Source organism: Canis lupus, chromosome 4 (genome assembly GCF_003254725.2).
Source record: "Canis lupus dingo isolate Sandy chromosome 4, ASM325472v2, whole genome shotgun sequence".
In the NCBI taxonomy this organism is placed as follows: Eukaryota; Metazoa; Chordata; class Mammalia; order Carnivora; family Canidae; genus Canis; species Canis lupus.
The window spans coordinates 81,856,563-81,877,755 of NC_064246.1; the positions used below are offsets into that span (position 1 = coordinate 81,856,563).

The 21,193-nt window shown below is 38.3% G+C and overlaps 1 protein-coding gene across 1 annotated transcript; it reads right to left on the reverse strand.

Moving 5' to 3' along the window:
• Positions 1–8,895: 8,895 nt before the first annotated feature.
• Positions 8,896–18,987, reverse strand: LOC112652708 (glucose-6-phosphate isomerase-like). The gene is given in 5 exon segments (XM_035714866.2): positions 8,896–9,701; positions 9,704–9,742; positions 9,745–10,948; positions 11,851–11,907; positions 18,898–18,987. Coding segments are annotated over 5 exon segments (1,911 nt in total). The 3' UTR covers positions 8,896–9,180.
• Between the last annotated feature and the right edge of the window lie 2,206 nt (positions 18,988–21,193).

A 21,193-nucleotide genomic window follows, 5' to 3' on the forward strand; every position in this document is an offset into this window, starting at 1 on the left:
ACAAAAAAATATAAAACTCAAACTTATTAAGGATGTCTTGCATTGTTAATTTAACTTCTATTTAGACTACGTAATTGGCTAAACCCTTGTATGATTCTTAAATTTCCTATTTGTGCTCAAGAATACAAATTGCTGACAACTATCCTAATTTTTTTTTCAAGAGAGGCATTTTAAAAATCTCACATTTTCCTGTCAGATACTTGCATGAACTTGTTAGATCTCATTCCTTTGTATAAATAAACCCGAGGATTGTGATTTCAATACAAATTGGGCAACTCAGGATACATGGTAACTGGGTGGCCAATAGTTAAGTAAGTGTTCAATCTCTACTAAGGCCCAGTGGCAAACCAAAAGCTACTTCTCAAAGGAGAATTTTATCTGCAAGGATGGCAGGACTTTGTTCCAAAATCCTAAGGGTCTTTGCTGTGATACACCTGTAAAATCCTGCCAAAGACCTGAAACAGGATCTCTGCCACTGATACTTAAGCACAGTCAGATCTGCAGATCAAGAGCAACACGCATAGCAGCATGGACCTATTGCAGAGCTTTCTCATGTTCTGGGCCCCACTCAAAACCTTTGATCTTTCAGGTCACTAGGTAAATGAAATGGGCCATGTGGCACACCTAAATGAGGAATACCTTGCTTCCTAACCCAAACCATTCCACTAGACTATGTGCCTATATTTTGATTATAGTTGTGGTCAGATGGAACAGCTTATCCTTCAGCCTAAAGGGAATATTTGTTATACTCTATATCATTGGATGCCTAGAAATTTCATTCAGGTAGAAGGTCCCTGAATTTTAATCGAATTTATTTTATACCCTCCTATACAAGAATGCCACCAATATGTCCACAGCAGTTGCTACTTCTAGCTCTCTATGTCCAGTCACATGATATCAATATAACAGACCAGTGCGATGTCTTGGGGGAAAGGGGAGGTGATCAAGTTCCTTGTGATCATTTGTGACATAGGGCTTGAAAACTGAGGTACTCTTGAGGTAAGAGAATGAAGGTTCACTAGTAGTTTTGCCAGCTGAAAGCAAACTGTTACAAGTGGCATTTATAAGCAGTTATCAAGGAAAGAAACCTTGCCAGATAACTAGTTACATACCAAAACTAGACTATGGGTACATTTGCTCCAGCAGTGAAACAAATCTGGAACAGTAGCTGCAACTGGAGTCACCACCTAGTTGAGTTTACGATAATCAACTGTCATTCTCTAAAGTTGGGCTATTTTCTGTACAGGCACCAGACCTCTCTTTGACAAGACCAAATGCTTTACTTTACAGGCTAACCCATGGGCGATGGTCAAGGCTTTCTGATAGATAGATAGATAGATAGATAGATAGATAGATAGATAGATGATAGATAGATAGATAGATAGACATCAGAAGCTTAACATTTGGAGAATCCAGTGTGGGGATAAGAATAGATGTAAAGAAACAGCTAAATTAATCACAATATCCCTAAAAAAATAAATAGATGAGTTCACTAATCTCTTACTTGATCCACACAAGTGGAACAATTTTACGTTTCATGAGCAGAAGTCTAACTTAAATCACCAAAACAGAAGGTCATGGACCCTCAATAAATTATCAGATTTGGGCCAGTTCATAGAATTTCTTGAATGAAGGGGATATCAGGTCTACATAAGAAAATTAAAAAAAAAAAAAATCATGGGCATCTGGGTGGCTCCGTTGGTTCAGCATCTGGCTTCAGCTCAGGCCATGATCCAGGGTCCTGGAGTAGAGTTCTGCCTTTGTCTCTCTGCTCAACAGGGAGCCTGCTTCTTCCTGTCCCTCTGCCTGCCACTCTGCCTACTTGTGTGCACACTCTCTCTCTCTGTCAAATAAATCTTAAAAAGAAAACAAAAGACAAAACCAAAAATATACCTTGCAGCACTGATATTGATACTGCTAGTAGTTCTCCAAGTGTTTTCTAAAGAGACAATTTACCAAGGTAGTATTATGTTGGCAAATCAGACCAATTGCGAGTTCCCAAACATTGGCACTAATTCCAGGACACCTCAGAACTCACTGAGGTCCCTCAGCAGAGCAGCTGGCTATGGAGGTCAAAGGATCAATAGAACTTTAGGGGAGGCCCATCCCAGCCTGGTTTCAGGGAGTCTCGGAGCCTGTCCTGTGGTATTCCCTCCAATTTAAAATGTGTAATTAGAGTAACATACACAGCAATTGACAGACTATCTTGACCTCTGACACCATAGCTTTTATCAGGGGAGAGACCAGGTGCAAACCACCAGAAACAGCCTCTCCCAACAAAACAGTACATCAAAAGCAATACTGAACCCTTGGTGGGATTGAAGAGGGGAGCACCGCCATCGAGAACCTGAAAGATTCGGCGGTGGTGGTACCACCACATCCCTTCAACTTAACTCTTTGGCCTGCTGGGAGGCGGCCAGTTTTCTGAACTAGATCTTTCCATATTTGTCTCCTACTGGTGCTGTTTCTCTGGTTGAGCAACAACTGATATGGATTTTGACGTCCGAAGTAGAGTCCTACTATAATAAACAGTTGAGACAATGGATGTGGCGTCAAGATTTAGACGTTGACAGAGGATAGAAGAATTTCGATAACCGTGACAGACGAAAAACAAACCTACATCTACCTGATTGAACTATTAGTAGGAATATGGACATTAAATATGCCTGAGGATTCAGAAGGAAGTGAGGAGCTTGGTAGGGAAAACCTAATTTATCTTCGATAGGATCTAAATAATCAAAAACAAAAAGGCTTTGGGAAGTGAGAGAACAAAAGGAAGTGAGCACAGTGTTGTATCCTGGAGAAAAGTTGATCCTCATTACACGGGGGCCAAACAGTTCATTGAACTGCACCATAAAGATACCCACAGAACATTTAAGCAATGAGTGTAGCATTTAAATGGACAGATGTCCTGGTGAGGTGTTGAAGATGTGGTCTGGTGTCTCCTTACTGATTATAGTAAAACTCCAGAGGAAAGAGATAAATTGAGAGGGACAACTGGTAAGCCAAAAAACAAACAAACAAAAACCCCACATCTTCCTGATTGGGGAGAATTTAAGCCTATCCAGATTGCAAAGGACACTAAAAATGGAACAATTTACTGTCAATAAAGTGTGTTCTTGAGAGAAAGCCAGCCTTTTGCCAGTTTTCCAGAAGAATCCGAATGTCAGCATCCTCAGCCATACAGAGGGACCTTGGGAGAGCAAGTGATGTCACAACAGAAGCAGAAAAATGTGATGAACCAGGGAGAGATGTGATGAGCCCTGTGGAGACTGGACTGATGTAGGCCTATAGGCCCTAGAATGCGGGTAGTTGGTAGAATCTAGGAATTACCACAAAAGAAATTCTCCCCTGGAGCCTCCCAAATGATATGAGCCCTTCTGAAATACTTTGTTTTTAGCCAGTGAAGGTGTCTTGTTCTTCTGAATTCCAAAACTGTAAGATAATATATTTTTTTTGTTTTGATAAAAGCAAATTCCATTTATTCCACTGTATACTCTGAATTGATTTAAAAATTCTGAAGTCTGCCTTAAAGAGTCACACAGTTCCCCTAAGGTTATATTAAAAAAAAAAAAATGCTAGATTGAAGAAACCATCTTGGGATTTCAGGGATTTTTTTCCTTAATCTTATTTTTGTATTTCCAACTAAATATCTTCAAAGGAGATAGCAATTGATACACCATCTCCTTTGTATGAATTTCCAGGATATCATCCTAAAACATAGGAGACTATCCAAATAACTTACTTCTAGGATGTTATGTGTCTTATTTTAGCATATGCACATTTTATCTGGGACATAGTTGCCCTCCATTTTGTTCATAATTCGATTGCCTTCATCCTTAATGTTTCTTGATAAAAGTGTTCTTCACTATTCTGGGACTTTCTGGCCAGTGAAAGGGTTATAATTTCCTACAATTCAGCACACCCATTTAGAATAAACTATTGTTTTAAGTCTCAGCTACTAAAATGTAGCACAATAGACAGAGGCAGTTGTACCTGAAGACTCCACTCGGACTCCAGCTATGCCTCTTATCCAAAATTAGGCTGCAACTTTGTTTTTTAACGGGGGTTATTATCAGTAATAAAATATCTGGTACTTGGAAATTATATTTACATATACAAGAAATTGACACCAAAAACTTTAGGACATTTTATTTTGACAACTGTTCCTCCCAGAAAACATAATTCCCATTACATAATGTTTTTAACCAATTCTTTGATGTTTGTATCAGTTCCTTTTAGTTGTCTCTGACATACCTTATTGGTTAATAAAATAGAATTGATTGCATGTTGCTGACCTTGCTTCTTTCCTTCCTACCTTCCTTCCTTCCTTCTCTCTTTCTCTCTTTCTCTTTCCTGAGAAAGCATATTTTCTTTTTTTTTTTAATATTTTTTTTCTTTATTTATTTATGATAGTCACACAGAGAGAGAGAGAGAGAGAGAGGCAGAGACATAGGCAGAGGGAGAAGCAGGCTCCATGCACCGGGAGCCCGACGTGGGATTCGATCCCGGGTCTCCAGGATCGCGCCCTGGGCCAAAGGCAGGCGCCAAACCGCTGCGCCACCCAGGGATCCCCATATTTTCTTTTTTAAGTGTTTATTTAAATTCTAGTTAGTCAACATACAGTGTAATGAGTATCAGGTGTATAATTTAGTGATTTAATACTTCCATACAACACCCGATGTTCATCACAGAGAGTGCCCTTCTTAATCCCCATCACTTATTTAATGCACCCTCGCACCCACCTCCCCTCTGGTACCCATCAGTTTGTTCTCTATAGTTAAGAGTCTTTTTCTTCGTTTGCCTCTCCCTCTCTTTCCCTGTTGCTCATTTGTTTTGTTTGTTAAATTTATTACACTGTTGGTGGGAATGGGAACTGGCACAGCCACTCTGGGAAACAGTGTGGAGGTTCCTCAAAAACTTAAAAATATAACTACTTCATGACATGACAATTGCACTACTAGGTATTTATGCAAAGGATACAAAAATATTAATTTGAATGGATACACACACCCAGATGTTTAATATCAGCATTGTCTACAATAGCCAAATTATGGAAAGAGGCCAAATGTCCATCTGTTGATGAATATAAAGAAGATGTGGTGTATATATATACAATGGAATAATCCCCAGCCTTCGAAAAGAATGAAATCTTGTTATTTGCAATACCATGGATGTAGTTAGAGGGTATTATGCTAAGTGAAATAAGTCAGTCAGAGAAAGAAAGATACCATATGATTTCAATCATATGTGAAATTTAAGAAAAAACATATTCTTAACAGAAAACTTGAAAACTAATCTCATTTTAAATGTAAACTTGCAAAGCTAGTACCAAGAAAAATTCTGTATATAAGAATAAGATTTCTGTGATCTCAAAATCCTAAAAAGAGCATTGACTATAATTTAGGTCTATTCCAGAAAAAAAGAAAAAAAAGTATGAGGAACTCAATGCATGGTAAGTGAAATTTAAAATGGTAATCATTTTTATGTAGCTATTATATAAAACACCTCATACTTACAGGCAGAAATTGCATCACACTTTTAACTTATTCACATCAGGAAACTAAAATTTAAACCAGAATATAGATTATCACAGTATAAGATATCTACATTTCAAAAAAAAAGTTTTACAACTAAATTAAATAAACCAGTAAAATAAATTAAAACACAAGAAAAAAAGGATTCAGGAAAACTTGAATTTTTGTTTATAATTATTCAATTTTAAGTGTACTGACGGTTGACTTTAAAAAATCTAAAAAACTAGGAAGAACTTCTAAATGTATGTTTTCAGAATGAAATGGTAACAGTATTATGCAGTGACAACTTATTGCTTTTTTGTATATGAATAGCATTTATTATTTTTTTATTCTGTGTAAAATTCAGAATTAAATTGTAATGTAAGCAACCAAAATAATATATATTATATATATACTATCTATAATATATTTCTATTTCATTTAATATATATATTACATATATATTACATATATCTTAAAAAAGCAACCAAAATTAATATATATTATATATATGCTGTCTATAATACATTTCTATTTCATTAAATATATATTACATATACTATATATATATATGTATATATATATATATACATATATATATATTCTTTTCTCCTTCATACCCCTTAAAGCATAATTAAATGTACAGGAATGGAGTAATTTTCTTTTCTCTATTTCTTCACTTTATGTGAAAATGTAAGGCCAAATGGAGCTTAAAATATTTAACAACCTAAATATTATGGTACATTTTAACAGCCTCATAAAGGGACAGTCTTTCTCATGAACCACTGTACCAGGCCTCAACAGTCTGATAAACTAGCATGAAGATGTTTTAACATTTTTAAGATTCTGATCTTTATATATTCTATGTATTTATGTATTTATTAAACTTTCCCTTATTGAAAATACAGCATCTGAAGCACCTGGCTGGCTCGGTCAGTAGAGCATGCAACTTTTCATCTTGGAGTTGTGAATTCAAGCCCCACACTGGGTGAAGAGATTACTTAAAAAATAATTAAAAAATAAAGATACAGCATCTATCTCAATCCCCCTATATTTTAAATGAGAGATAATAATATAAAAGTTTAAAATAACGTGATGAGTAAAACAATGGAGCTGTGGATCCCATATAGCAGTATACTTACAAAGAAGAGGGTCACTCTGACAGCTCAGGGAGCTTTACCCTATTGTTTCTAAAGGGTGATGAATTCACCAGGCTGTCAGAAGAGGAAGGACATTCTGGGCAATAGCGGTTGTTAGCATGCCTGAGACACAGGCTTGAAAATGTATTGTGCGTTTAGAGAAATTTAAAAGTAGACTACTGATGATTCATTGAGTTAAGCGTGAGAAACGTTTGAAAAAAAACAGAATTGCATGTTCTTTTCATACAATTTCTTCACTCACTTATTTAAGAAGTCTTCGTTATGTACCAACTATGAGCCAGGAACTGGAAAATGTTTGGGGGAGGGATCAAATAATGAACAAAGCAAACACAGATTATTCTCATAGAACCTATATTGGACCTATATATGGATGGGAGAGTTTATTTAAAAATCTATATAAAGTGTAGAAGGACTATTGTGGAGATAGTACCTGGTCTGGTTATTTGTTGCTGCAAAACAAACTTCTCTCAAGCTTTGTGGTTAAAAAACAATATTGTTGTTATTATTACTTGCTTGTTTGTCAGACTTGGTTCAAGTAAGTGGTTCTCTTCATGCAACTGCCATCAGATGCTGCTTGGGCTACGACATTGGAGGGCGCAACTGAGTGGTTGTTGGGTTGATTCGCTGGAACTGTTGACAAGCACACAAATGTGCAGCCTCTCCATGCGGCTTGGCCTCCTCACAGCATTGGATACTGGGTTCTGAGAGCGAATTTTCCAAAAAAACAGGAAGCAGTGCCTTTGGGTCATTGACGTCGTGAACTGCCCAGATTCAAAGGAACTGGAGGGTATTATGCTGAGTGAAATAAGTCAATCGGAGAAGGACAAACAGTATATGGTCTCATTCTTTTGGGGAATATAAAAAATAGTGAAAGGGAATAAAGGGGAAAGGAGAAAAATTGAGTGGGAAATATCAGAAAGGGAGACAGAACATGAGAGATTCCTAACTCTGAGAAACGAACTAGAGGTGGTAGAAAAGGAGGTGGGCGGGCGGTGGGGGTGACTGGGTGATGGGCACTGAGGGGGGCACTTGATGGGATGAGCACTGGGTGTTATTCTATATGTTGGCAAATTGAACACCAATAAAAAATAAATTAAAAAATAATAAAATAATAAAAGGAAATATCTACTTTAGAAAAGGGAACTCTGCTCCATTAATCATATATTTACTATCCGAATGAGGTTACTTTGATAAGGAAAGAGGGCAGTTTTCTACACATTCCTAGTTTCACACCTAACTTCTAATTCCTCATACTTTTGACTGCCTTTGCCATCTAGTGGCTTAGTGTGTCAAGGGCCACAGCAACACAGGCTGATGATATCAAGTGGCACAAAAGAAAGTAGCTCCACCCTTACTGCAAGATAGAAGATATCCTTGACCATTTGTAACTGAGCATTTCCTTTAGTCTCATGCTCTACACAGGCTGACCTTGAAAGGGAAGTGTGAGTTAGGTTGTTTTTAGAATCCAGAAAGGAGAAGTGCTGCTACTAGACATTTTCCAGTAATAATCTGTTTATTTAACATGCATTTCAGTCACTACTCAATGAATACCTGGAAGAAACTGAAAATAAAACTTAAATGTTCTTTTAAACCCATCCAGGTTATTTTAATATAAATATCAAAAAATACTGCATTAAAAAAAAAAAGACAAATTTGGGAAAATGTTAAGCTGGTCAGGAAGCTGGGAAAATAGGCATAGACTGGGCCATCCTGGGCCACCCAGAATATGGCCACCCTAAAGGATAGATGTAGGGCTAAAAGAATGCACAGGGAAGCTACTTCAATTTAATGGAGGGTATAGAAGGATTTTCTGGCGAGCTAAGCATTTTTAACTTTATCCTCAGGCTATGTACAATTCAAGCATGAAAATACAAAATCAGATCGGCATTTCAAAATCATAACCATATAAATTTAGGGAAGGTATTGGAGTGAGTATACACTGAGTCATAAAAGAACAATGAGGAAGCTATAACTATTTTCAAAATTATTAGATGGAGAGAAAATAAAATGTTAGCTGTAAGGATGGATTAATAGAATTTTATTTGACCAAAATCTACAATGAAGAATTAGACATAATTACCAAACTTTTAGAGTGGTGTTATCATATCACCTTTAAAATAATTTAGTTTTAAGGTCACTTACAATTGAATGAATGATAACATTAGAAAATTCCAGCTTTTCTCGATCAGAGAATTAAGATCCAACTTCCTTGCAAAATCTTTTTTTTTTTTTTTTCCTTTGTGGCATCTTTATTTTTCTATCTGGTACACGAACAAAGCGAACACGGTCAGAAATATCAGCTGCACTGGAACACTTCAGCCAATCGTAAAACAGAGGGCACATGGACATGGATGGGCAGGGGTGGCAGTTCCAGACCGGCTTCCCCCAAAGGGCTTGTGCTCCAAGCCCGCAACCAGAGGGTGCTCTGGGAAAGACTGTGCAGCGCATCTCTGGTGAGGAGAGACAAGGACCAGTTACAACAGGGACTGCAGCCGGGCATGAGTTTATTGGCTTCTGGCCTCACGCTCCTGCTTGATGAAGTTGATTAGCCCGTTCGTGGAAGAGTCGTGAGAGGTGACTGGGCTGCTGCCATCAAGTTCAGGCTCAATTTTCTTGGCCAGCTGCTTTCCCAGCTCCACCCCCCACTGGTCAAAGCTGCTGATGTCCCAGATGACACCCTGAACGAAGATCTTGTGCTCGTACATGGCGATCAGGGCTCCCAGAATGAATGGCGTGAGCTTGGTGAACACAATAGAGTTTGTTGGGCGATTTCCTTCAAAGACCTTGTGCGGCAACAGCTTCTCTAAGTCCTCTGGACTCTTTCCTGCGGCCTGCAGCTCCTTCCGGGCCTCCTCTGTCGACTTCCCCTTCATCAGGGCCTCAGTTTGGGCCAAAAAGTTGGCCGGGAGGATCTTGTGATGCAAACCCTTCCTTATCGGGTGCTGGGTCTGGACCGGGATGCGGAAGTCACAGGGTATCATCTTGGTGCCTTGGTGGATGAGCTGATAGAAGGCGTGCTGGCCTTGGTCCCTGGCTCCCCCCACACGATGGGACCCGCCTGGTGTCCACACGAGTGCGGGACTTGGTGATGCACTTCCCGTTGGACCCCATGTCACCCTGCTGGAAGTAGGCAGCAAAGCGGTGCAGGTACTGGTCGTAGGGCAGCACGGCCTGCGTCTCACACCCAAAGCAGTTGAGGTACCAGGTGCCCAGCAGAGCCAGCAGGACAGGGACGTTCTTCTCCAGGGGCGTCGTACGGAAGTGCTGGTCCATCCAGTGAGCCCCTGAGAGCAGCTGCTCGACGTTGTCAAATCCCACGTGCGGTGCAATGGAGAGTCCAATGGCTGACCACAGCGAGTAGCGTCCTCCCACCCAATCCCGGGACTCGAACATGTTCTGAGGGTCAATCCCAAACTCCTTCACTTTGGTCGCGTTGGTAGACAGGGCGACAAAGCGCTTCGCGACTGCAGAAGGATCCTTGGCCGACAGGAGAAACCCTCCCTTCGCCGTCTCCGCATTTGTAATGGTCTCCTGGGTGGTAAAGGTCTTGGGGGCAATGATGACCAGAGAGGACTCAGGGTTCAGGGCGGCCGGGGTGTTGGAAATGTGGGTCCCGTCGGTGTTGGAGGCAAACCAGACCCGGGGTCCTCCTGAAGAGTACGGCTTAAGGGCTTCAGTCACCATGAGGGGCCCCAGCGCAGAGCCGCCAATGCCGATGTTAATGACGCCCGTGATGGGCTTGCCCGAGTACCCCTTCCACTCTCCGCTGCGGACGCGCTGGCGGGAAGACTTCACCTTCTCCAGGACCCTGTTGCCCTCCGGCATCACATCCTTGCCATCCACCAGAATGGGTGTGTTTGACCGGTTCCGCAGGGCCACATGCAGCACCGCCCGATCCTCCGCGAGGTTGATCTTCTCGCCACTGATGCGCTCCCGGGCAGCCTCCACACCCCTGCACTTGGCCAGGTCCACCAGCATCTGCATCACGGTGTCGGTCACCAGGTTCTCGGAGTGATCCACCAGAATACGCCCATGGTTGGTGTTCAGGTTCAAGCTGAAGCGGTCGAAGCGTTCCCTGTCCCCCTCGAAAAGGCGGCGCAGGTTGAGGTCAGAGCCCTGCTCGCGATGCCTCTTCTGCAGCTTCTGGAACCGCGGGTTCTGGGCGAGCGCGGCCACGGCGAGGGCAGCGGGGCGCACAGGCTCGGACCGGCTCGCGGGAGGAAGAGGGGCGGGCGGCGCGGCTGGCGGGGGCCCCGAGCAAGGCCGCAAAATCTTTTTATGAACTTAACATTTGAGATAATCCAACAATATTTTTTTTTATCAGAGCTATTTCTGAAAAGTCAAATATAATCATTTCAGCAAGAAGTTCTAATAGAATACATATATTCTGGAAACTTTGGTACCAGAGGGACTGTCTCAACTGAGATCAGAGTACTGTGTTTTAAGGACTTTCATATAAAAAACAGTCTAAGACATTAGAAAGACTGATGGTTCCTCCTTATTCTCTTAAGACAATCATTCTCTATTGGAGGGAAGATGATTTTAATTAATTTATTTTTTTAACTCAATGTGTTAGATATAAGGAAATCTAAACCTTTCCTTCTTGGAAAGAAGGTTGGTGCACAAATGCACACATATTGTTTCTTAACAATTTATAAGAGAGAGTATACAGTAGTTGAGAGAAAAGCTAAAATAACAAGAATCAGCAGCGAGGAACAGATGTCAGAAAGTGTGTAAATGATAAAGTCATTATCTTAGAATCTGTAGCTATAATCATGCCAACTTGTAATTTGCAGTGTTCCTCAAATAATCTTGCCATGGGGTATCATAGGCTTTTTACAAGTAAGTTCCCCTACTTAAAATTAGAATCATGGCATCCAATTCTTATCTCCACTATGCCTTAGTCTAGAACCTGAACCATGTGCATGTATTATAAGTGGGAATCATCCTCTAGCTGCTTACCCTTGGTCATCTTTCCTTATCCAAGGGAAATCCACCAAATGTTTTCTTTTCTACTCTTTTGATATAAATATATTGATCCATTCCTCTCTACCTATTCCTATTCACTTTCCCGAACATCTGCAATTTCTTGTCTGAATTACTAGTAATACCCTCCCTAAGCGATGTCTTCTCCCCACATATGTTATCCATGTAAATTTTATCTTGTCTCTAACCTGTTTTAACTCTTCAATGGCCTCCCAGTCCTTGCCTCGTAGAATGGCTTTGAAATCCTTAACAAACAAACAAAAAAAAAAATTGTTAAGGCCCTTCTCTCTGGCAGTAAGATGTTGACTTCAATCTCTTTGCTTATCTCTTCAGCTTCATGGCCTTAATTCATGGCTCAGATGGGGCAATTCCATTCCTGCCTAGGGAAACTCATATGCACTCTCCTCTCCACTGGAAATAAACTTCTGTACCATCTATCCGTGCCCAGGAAACTTCATTCACTTTAAGGTCTCAGATGAAATGTCACTTCTTCGAAAAATTCTTTTGTCAACTTTTGACCAGTGTAGAAACAATGATACTCCCGTGTCAGTCAATGATGCAATAGAAAATGTCTCTGATGAAAATATGGTCAGGAAAATTGAGGAATCAAATTTAATGACTCTTATAAAAATGTGCCGATGCTTCCCTTCTCTATTTGGAGTAGGGGCCTGTGTTCAGCAAGCACTGATATTTTTGTTTTCTTTTTAATGACGATATACAAAAGTTAGTGAAAAATGAGAATGAAAATAACAAAAGTTGAACATATGGAAGTCCTAGTTCAGATAAGGCGACACTAAGTGTTTCGTGGCTTTGCGACAACTGGTTTGGGAATAGAACTCAATGTTAACCACAAAGTTATGGTGTTCGCTTAGGTGAAAGTGGCACCTAAAACTGCCATCCTGAGTAAAGCTTGGCTTCTAACACCATACAGATGTCTCTTCATTGGTTTTGCTGCTCCTCCTCATGGTGGATGTTTTGTCAACCAGAGAAGCAATGTATATGTGTAATAAAGGCTGGCTCACAGAAATTAATAGCACAGGTTAAAGTAACCTAATTAATAGTTGACTTTTCAAAGTCAAAAATAATCCACTAACGTCAGATTAAGGTAAAGTCTATACTTCATATGTGTTAATGTCATAGTGAGTATCCAGTTGTTGTACATGAATAGCCAAAACCTATCCCAATAGTACATTAAAATTTCAAGTATTTCTGCAGAATATAAAGAAATTTGATTGACCAAAGAGAAGAATATTCTTTTTTTTCTTCTGAAGAATATTCTTTTTGGATTTTTTTTCCTGGTCTTTCAATATATTTGAGATTACTAAATCGATATAATTGATATATAGAAAAGATCAATCATCTATGATTATTAGTAAAATTTTGACAATATTTTCATCAATTGTCCTTGATTGACTAATTTCATTGTTTAAATATAGCAGAATGATCCTGTTTTTCAAGTTGGACAGGAAGTGGATCATTTGTTTAATTAAATATTCATCACTCAATTAACACAAACTGTAGTATGAGCCATACATAGGTCATATACCACAAATGTTCAGTACTTCATAAAATATCTGACAAGATTATGATTGTTATCTTTTTAATACCTCAAATGTCCTGTAGGAGAGGTTTGCGTATATACACAAAATCACCGAAGTATGATTATCATGCTTAATAAAAGGAAGTGACTATAAAAGTGCTTCTACAAAGATTGCTTATAGTACTGTGTTTTACAAGAACTAAAAAAGAAGAAAAAATATCCCGTAAACGTATACTATGCTGTATTACCATGAGATAACAGCCCCCATCTCTTGAGAGTTACAAAGTTGCATAATGCACTTTCACTGAGCATGTGATTTGTGATTTTATTTTAATGGATGGAATATGGCAAAGGTAGTGAGATGCCATTCTTGGGATGGCATTACCATACACACAGGTAGCTGGCAACTCATTTTAGAGACTCCCCTTGTAGGTTTACTTTAGTGGCTATGTTGGCCAAGCCTGTGTGTCAGGGAACTGCAGAAGTCTTTAGGAATGTCTCTCTAACATCTGAAGGTGGCTTCCAGCCAAAAGGTAGCAAGAAGCTGAGACTGTCGCTCATAGGTCCCAGAGAATATGTTCTGCTAGCCACTTAGATGAACTTGAAGGGAATTCTTCCTAAATTGAGCCTCTACATATGAATGGATTCCAGTTGAAACCTTGATGGAAGGCCTGTGAGACCCTGAGCAGAAGACTCAGCTAGGCTTTGCCCAGGCTCTTGACCCACAGAAAACATAGAACAATAAACCTGTGTTGTTTTAAGCCACTGTATCTGTGGCAATCTGTTATACTGCAATAGAAAGCTAAAATCATAGAGAAAGAAGGAAAGAGTAAGTCTGAAATCCTTCAGGATGGATTATCTTGATGATGTATAAACCGGAGAAAAACATTGTGTCCCCAATGGGAATGTTAAGCTTCTTTAAGACACAGTACATAGTTAAGAGCTAAAGATGATTTATCTGTGTCCTATTAAGCCAGGAACATACAGCACACAAGGAGATTTACCAGCTGACACTGGCTCAGATACCAAACGAGAGATCTGAGAAGATACCGAGGGCCGGAAGTAGAATTAAAGGTCTCTATCTTCATCTTTATGTGGTTAGTCCACTCCTTCTGAAATAATTCAGAATTTCTTTTGATTGCTTTGGCATCACATATCAGCGCCCTGGATGATGTCCATAAAACACTTCGATCATCACTGTGTCATAATTTTAGAGCAAGGGCTCTGTGTTACACAGCCTGAATTTGAAGCCTAGGTCTTCCATGTTCTAAAAGTATAAATAAGCTGACTTTTCCAACTTCACTTGTCTATCTTCCCACCAGGGATACCAACAGCCCCTACTACTAAAGGATCTGTTAAGAATTAAGTGAGTTGGGATGCCTGGTGGGTGGGTCACCAGTTGAGCATCTGTCTTTGGTTCAGGGCTTGATCCTGGGGTCCAAGATCGAGTCCTGCACCAGCCTCCTTGCAGGGATCCTGCTTCTCCCACTGCCTATGTCTCTGCCCCCTCCCCCCGTGTCTCTCATGAATAAATAAATACAATCTTAGAAAAAAATAAGCAAGTTGAAAGATATTAAAACAACAACAACAACCCACAGAACACAGACCAGCTCAGAGATACAGAAGGGAGATTACCTCGTTGGCATCCAGCCTGAGACCCTTTCAGAAAGACAGGTGATGGTATTCATAATTATCTGGGGTCACATGAGAACTGAAACTATTCTAAGCCAAAAAGAAAGATACATACATTCACCTATTCTGAGTTATTAATGTGTTTTGTGCTATTAATTTCTGTGTCCAGCCTTTATTACACATATTCATTCAAAAATCCAGGGCTTCTCTGTACCGGACACCGATATGTGTTAGTGATACAGTAGTCTTCAAAACATAGAAACTCTGCTTTTGTCATGGGATAGTGATAGACTTCAATACTTGTGCAAATTATTTATTTATGCTTTGTAATGATTTTACAAATAAATTTTGGCAATTAGGAGGTTATTTTTATCTTCTGTTTTCTACCCTTTTCCAGTTTTCTGGGTAAAAGAAGGTTTTTTAAAATTATTTATAGTAAGGAGTTTCTCCCACAGAATTCATATAAGGTCTTTAAAGTAATTTGCCAAAAAAAAAATAAAAAATAAAGTGATTTGCTTGTTGTTAACAATGGCAAAAGGGAATAAGATTGTGCACAATGATTAGGCACACAAAACAAAAACTGCACAAATGACAAAAATGAAGTAAAATGAAATTAATAAACTAATTTGCATTAACAATTTAAAGCTCCAAGTTTTAGTAATCATGAGTTTTAATCTGTTTTTAAGCATTGTGTGCCTAATGTATTACAAGAAATAAAATGCTAATTAAATGGGAAACTATGTGTCTTCTTTCACAAAATAGAGCTTTAAAATCATTATAGTGGATTTGTTTACTCTTGAGTCATGAAATTTACAGGACTGATTCCAGCGTGTGGTTATAAAATATCTATTTGAATGAAAGGCAGGTTAGTTATTAGTGCTGATAGGATATTGAACCATTTATATGGACATGCATCTAGATTTTAAAAATATTTTGATTGTAATTAATATAATGAGCTTAGATTGCAGTAACAGCATTTGAATTAGATGGTTATAAATGTATAGTGATCTTACAAGATTTAAGAATTATACAACAGCATACTCTTTTGCCAGTCAAATTGGGGAATGCAAAAACAAACACAAAACAAAATAATATTAATTATTTTAACTGTTTTTTTTTTAAGACTTTATTTATCCATGAGACACACACAGAGAGAGAGAGAGAGAGAAGCAAAGACACAGGCAGAGAGAGAAGCAGGGTCCATGCAGGGAGCCCGATGTGGGACTCGATCCCGGGTCTCCAGGATCACGCCCTGGGCTGAAGGTGGCACTAAACCACTGAGCCACCCAGGCTGCCCTTACTATTTTTGTTTTGTTTTGTTTTGTTTTTAACAGTTGGTACATTGTACAAATCTCCAGCAATAATCATAAAACTGGAAAACTTTCATATCATTGCACTTGTGATAGAGACATTTCTTGTGTCAGTCTTGAAGGGAACTTCATAGATAAATAGTAGATGCTAGAAAATCTAGCAGCCTGACATTAACTCTAGTCCTTAAAAAGCTTGTTCTTAGCCATCTTACACATACCTTGAGAGGTACAGAATTACAAGCTCTGTGAATGAAAATGTGTGCACATGTGTGAGTGCATGTGTGTTGAGTGAGGGTCATGAAATAGAAAGGTTAAGGGATGAAACTAAGTAATAATCTAGGAAGTTATTTATTCGTTTTATTCTGAAGCCTGATTGGGAGTGGGTAAGCAATGAGCAATGGCACCCAGGGAACATACAAGGTAAATATTAATGTACAAAAGTCAATGGAATTTTTTTCTTCAGGACGGAATGAATGTCTGGAATCCATCACGACTATAGTCTTACATTGGCTCCTATCCATCAAGAATAGGACAAGAGCAGTTGAAAGTTCCACTGCAGGAGTTTGGGAACCGAGGTGGGGGGCACTCCTGTTCTAAGATTCCTCAGGTTATAACCCTTATTAAATAAAAAACAGCAACGTATTCTAGAAACTATGTTCATACCTTCATTTTCATCAAAAAATAAAACAGCATTTCATCATCCTTAATTTATTGAGAATGTAAATTTAAGAATTTTCCCTAGGCTGTATTTCTCACTTCCTAGAAGAAATTGGAAAAGTCATTTACTTTTCTGTGCACTTCAACCAAACTATTTGTCAGGAGGAGGAATATTCATCTTTCTCTCCCAGGTACTTGGCTTAATTTATATTAGTACAGAACTTTTCATTTTATATCATATTTCATATAAAAATATCAAGCTTTTATTTCATCTTCATGCACTTCCTGTCAATTGCTTCCCTGTTTTATTTCATAGTAACATTTTTAGGATCAGCGCCATTGTGATCTCTGAAAAAAAAAATAGCTTTCAAGAGTGTATATCAATAGAGAACCTTTTTTGTTTTGTTTTGTTTTACTTTTTGCAGTCAGGGAATGTGAATTAAATGTATATATTTCCGACATTACATATAACATTTCAGACATCTCTAAACCTCATTTTTAAATAGTTGGAAAAGTTACATGTAGATTTAAAAATTATTTTCAAATAACTAGGCTCAAATACTATTGTTTGACAATCCTATAGGCCTTACAGTTCTCTCCAACAAACTTCAAAAAGCAGTACTTTAGAATATATCCTAGTAAAGATTAATGCATTTTTAAAATTCCCAAGTGGAATAAATATGACATATATATTTGCTATTTCATTTCATTTTTAAATTTTTAAAAAAAATTTTATTTATTTAATTTATTTGAGAAAGAGAGGGAGAGAGCAGAAGCCGTGGAGAGGGACAAGCAGGCTGCCCATCAAGCAAGCAGGAAGACCAATGTGGGGCTCGATCCCAGGACCCTGGGATCATGACCTGAGCGGAAGGCGACTGCCTAACTAACTGAGCCTCCCAGGTGCCCCACTATTTCATTTTACTCTTGTACAAACTGTAAATGATTATAATTTTGGACACCACTCATATTCCATGCTTTATAAAATAAACTCTAAGCAATGCGTGCTTATAAGCCAGAGTAATCATACATTTACACAAAGACACAATCCAAGACATCATTTTACCTCAGGTTATAAGAGTATTAATGGGTAAATCTCCTTTCTACTGCAAAGATATTTTATATATTATTTATACCACAAGGTAACACCATAACAACTTCTGTTGATTAACAAGATAATGACATAGCATTAACTGTTAAAAGGTAGACTGTAAATCATAGTATTCATACTTTCTGCTTAACTTCATTACAGTTAAGACTTGCCACGAAATATTTACAATTCCAAATTGAGGGAAAAATGTATACAACAGGAATTTGATAACACACATTATTTTAATGATAAAAGAGCATAGTTTTCTGTTCATAGTTACATTGCAAAATAATGCTTAGAAACAAATGACAGTATTAGGAAAAACAATGTTTCAAAAACACATGATCTAGTTCTTAGTTCTAAAATAAATTTCGAACCATAACTAACAAATTATACAGAAGAAAATTACCTTAGCTTCTAACATCTGATATATACTGATATATTATCTAGTATTGATAATAAGGAAAACTAAACAGATCCAATATCTAAAAAAGATTACAAAATTAACTACAGATTATTCTTGACTGGGGTAATTAGACTCACCCTTAGTAGGACTATGATACTTCATTCTATGTTCAAGATTTGCATCCTACATATAATTATTCATAAACCAAGTCCACACTTTTTTGTTCATTTGTTTTAGGTCAAGGGGTCATACATAGCTTGCTCCTCATGAAACCACAGGTGTGGGTTTAGGGCCAGGTGATAATGAAGCACACGACATATTCATGAGAGTTTGGACCACCTGCTCGGACAATTTGATGGGATCTTAGGACCGGCTAGAGCCTGATTTCATACATTCCATTCCCAGCCAATTATGGAGTCCAGAGGAATAACATGATTTTATCACTTTCTGGATCAGCTAACACCCAGTTCTTTAAGCAGAGTTGAGAGGAAAGGCCTGTTTACATGGTTCCCCATCATCAGGAGAACCCTTCAAGGACACAGTTTGAAACCATTTTTCTTCCAATTCTTAGAGACCAGACAATGATTTTCTTGTTAGGCTTACCAGAGCTCCTGTACTACATTTGTAATGTCGATCCATTTGTAATCGTCGAAGCTGCTTGAGCACAATAGGATCAGAGAAGTTATAAGGCATAATTGGTGGAGAGGCTTGCACTGCAGGCTGTACTACCAGCAAGTACTTATGGGTCTGATCCCCACTCAAGAGCAGTAGCCTATGGGGCCTATGGACATTCTAAGTAAGTGGTTCAAAGCAACATACATGTGCTAAATGTCATCTCTATAAGCTGAAAAGGCTCAGCAATTATTTAGCTTCTTTCTGAGGAGCTATATTCCTAAATTTTCTCTGGGACATTTCCCAGTCTCCTAGCAGACATACTGTCATCCTGAGTTATACACACATTTGCCGCTTCTTGCTTGTGAGCCCCAATCAATGTGACATTATCAACTGAATGGAGCCGCGTGATATCTTGTGCAATATCCAAAGATCAAAATAACAGTGAATCTGATCATGATGAGGATTTCTAGAACAAAGCAACCCTGAGCATAGATGACAAAATTGTACTGATGTTTTTATAATGTAAGAATACCTAAGTTCTATTTGATAAAGAGGGGGAAAAATGCTTTTGTACACCAGGAAACAAAGGTTTGGTTGACCGAGTCCTCTAAAGAGAAAATAACTAGCACATTATGTGGAACTGAAGTCAACACCTGATAAAAATAACAATGAAGCATGTTCATGTATTAATATCTGTTTTTCTTTAAAAGTCAAATAGAAAAATTCAGAGAAAGTAAAAGGAAGGCCACTTTTACATTTTTCATGTCTTTGAGGGTAGTAATGATATTTGCAAGCTGTCAATTATGTTATATTGCCTTTGGTTTATTATTTTGCAGGAAAGAAAAATTCCAAGATCTTTCACTTTTCCCCTTTTGCTGTAATAAGCCCTTGTCTCTGGCTCAGGGGACTGGTACAAAAACTGTTTCCCACAATGTATTTGAGAACACACAAATATTATACTGTATGTTTGTGGGCACTGATTGAGACAGATCCAGGTAGACCTCTTCAGTTGTAATTTGATAACCTGCGCTATTTATTAATTCATTGCCTCTTAGCTCCAAACTCACTTGTCAATACATACACGCTCTGCAATAATCAGTAGAATTTCTTTAAGGATCACTCCTTCCTTTACAGGGAGCATAGTATTAAGCCCTCTCAGTAAAGGGTACTGCAAGGACATTGTAGGTGGAAGACACTGTTGAGAACTTTTGACTATTTTAAATCCATTCAGATATTTTTATCTCTCTGAGTGTTAATCCTTCAATGCTATAAAGAAGAAATTCTAAGTCTATCTTTATTGCAAACTATTGTTTAATCTAGGTTCATGTCATTCAATCAAGTTGACTATTAGAAACACTTCGGTGGTAGAAATAAACTCCGCGAATTCAAACACTCTGATGGGTCCAGCTTTGTCCAAACTACATGCCTTCTTCCATGAAGGTAACCTCCTAGAATTTTTCTCACCAATATTACTTAAGTTCTACCTACAAGAATAGTAAAAAAAAACTTGCAGTTCTGTTAATAGCTATCCTTTCTCCTTTCAGGAAATGTTTTGTCCTTTCATTGAGTGATTTAGTTATTTCATTCTAGTTATCCAGATCTAGTTGGGCATAGGTGCCTTGAGAGGAGTAGGGTGGGTCTTGACGGAAGTTGGCATCTGTGTGCAAGTCAAATGTCTCTTTTTGCAATTTTACAGGTTCTACAAGTAAGGGGAGTCTGGTCTTTTCCAAGGAGAAGAGGATGGTATTGGTTGGGAAGGTAGGAACAACGGGATAAGGAGATTTAATACAGGAATAGGAAATGCTCCTTAATATCCTAACTCTTCACCATTCATAAAAATGCCATTTACCAGTTGAAAATTACAAATATTTTGCTTTTGGATTATTTTTGCCTATCCAAACCTGATTTACTATTATAATAAGACTCTTATTAAAAGTCATATATGGAACTAAATTTTCGTTTATGGTGTTCTGTTTTGTGAAAACATTTCCAACACTTAATCCTCTATCAAGGAAGACTCCAACAGGAAAATATAAGTGTATAATATGTATTTCAAATAAGGATTCAACACAGGTATTTAGATAATTCAAATACTGGGAAGTATGGTCAGAGAGAGTATTTCTAATTTCAGCTTTTGGACAGTGTAGGAATCACAGGGAAACAATGATTAATGAGGTCAGTTGCTTCCAACACCAAAGTAGATAATTATTAGAAAGATGCCTTTATAAAATCCACTGACAAAACCCCAACATTTGCTTTATTGCTTGTCCACAGTAGCCATAAG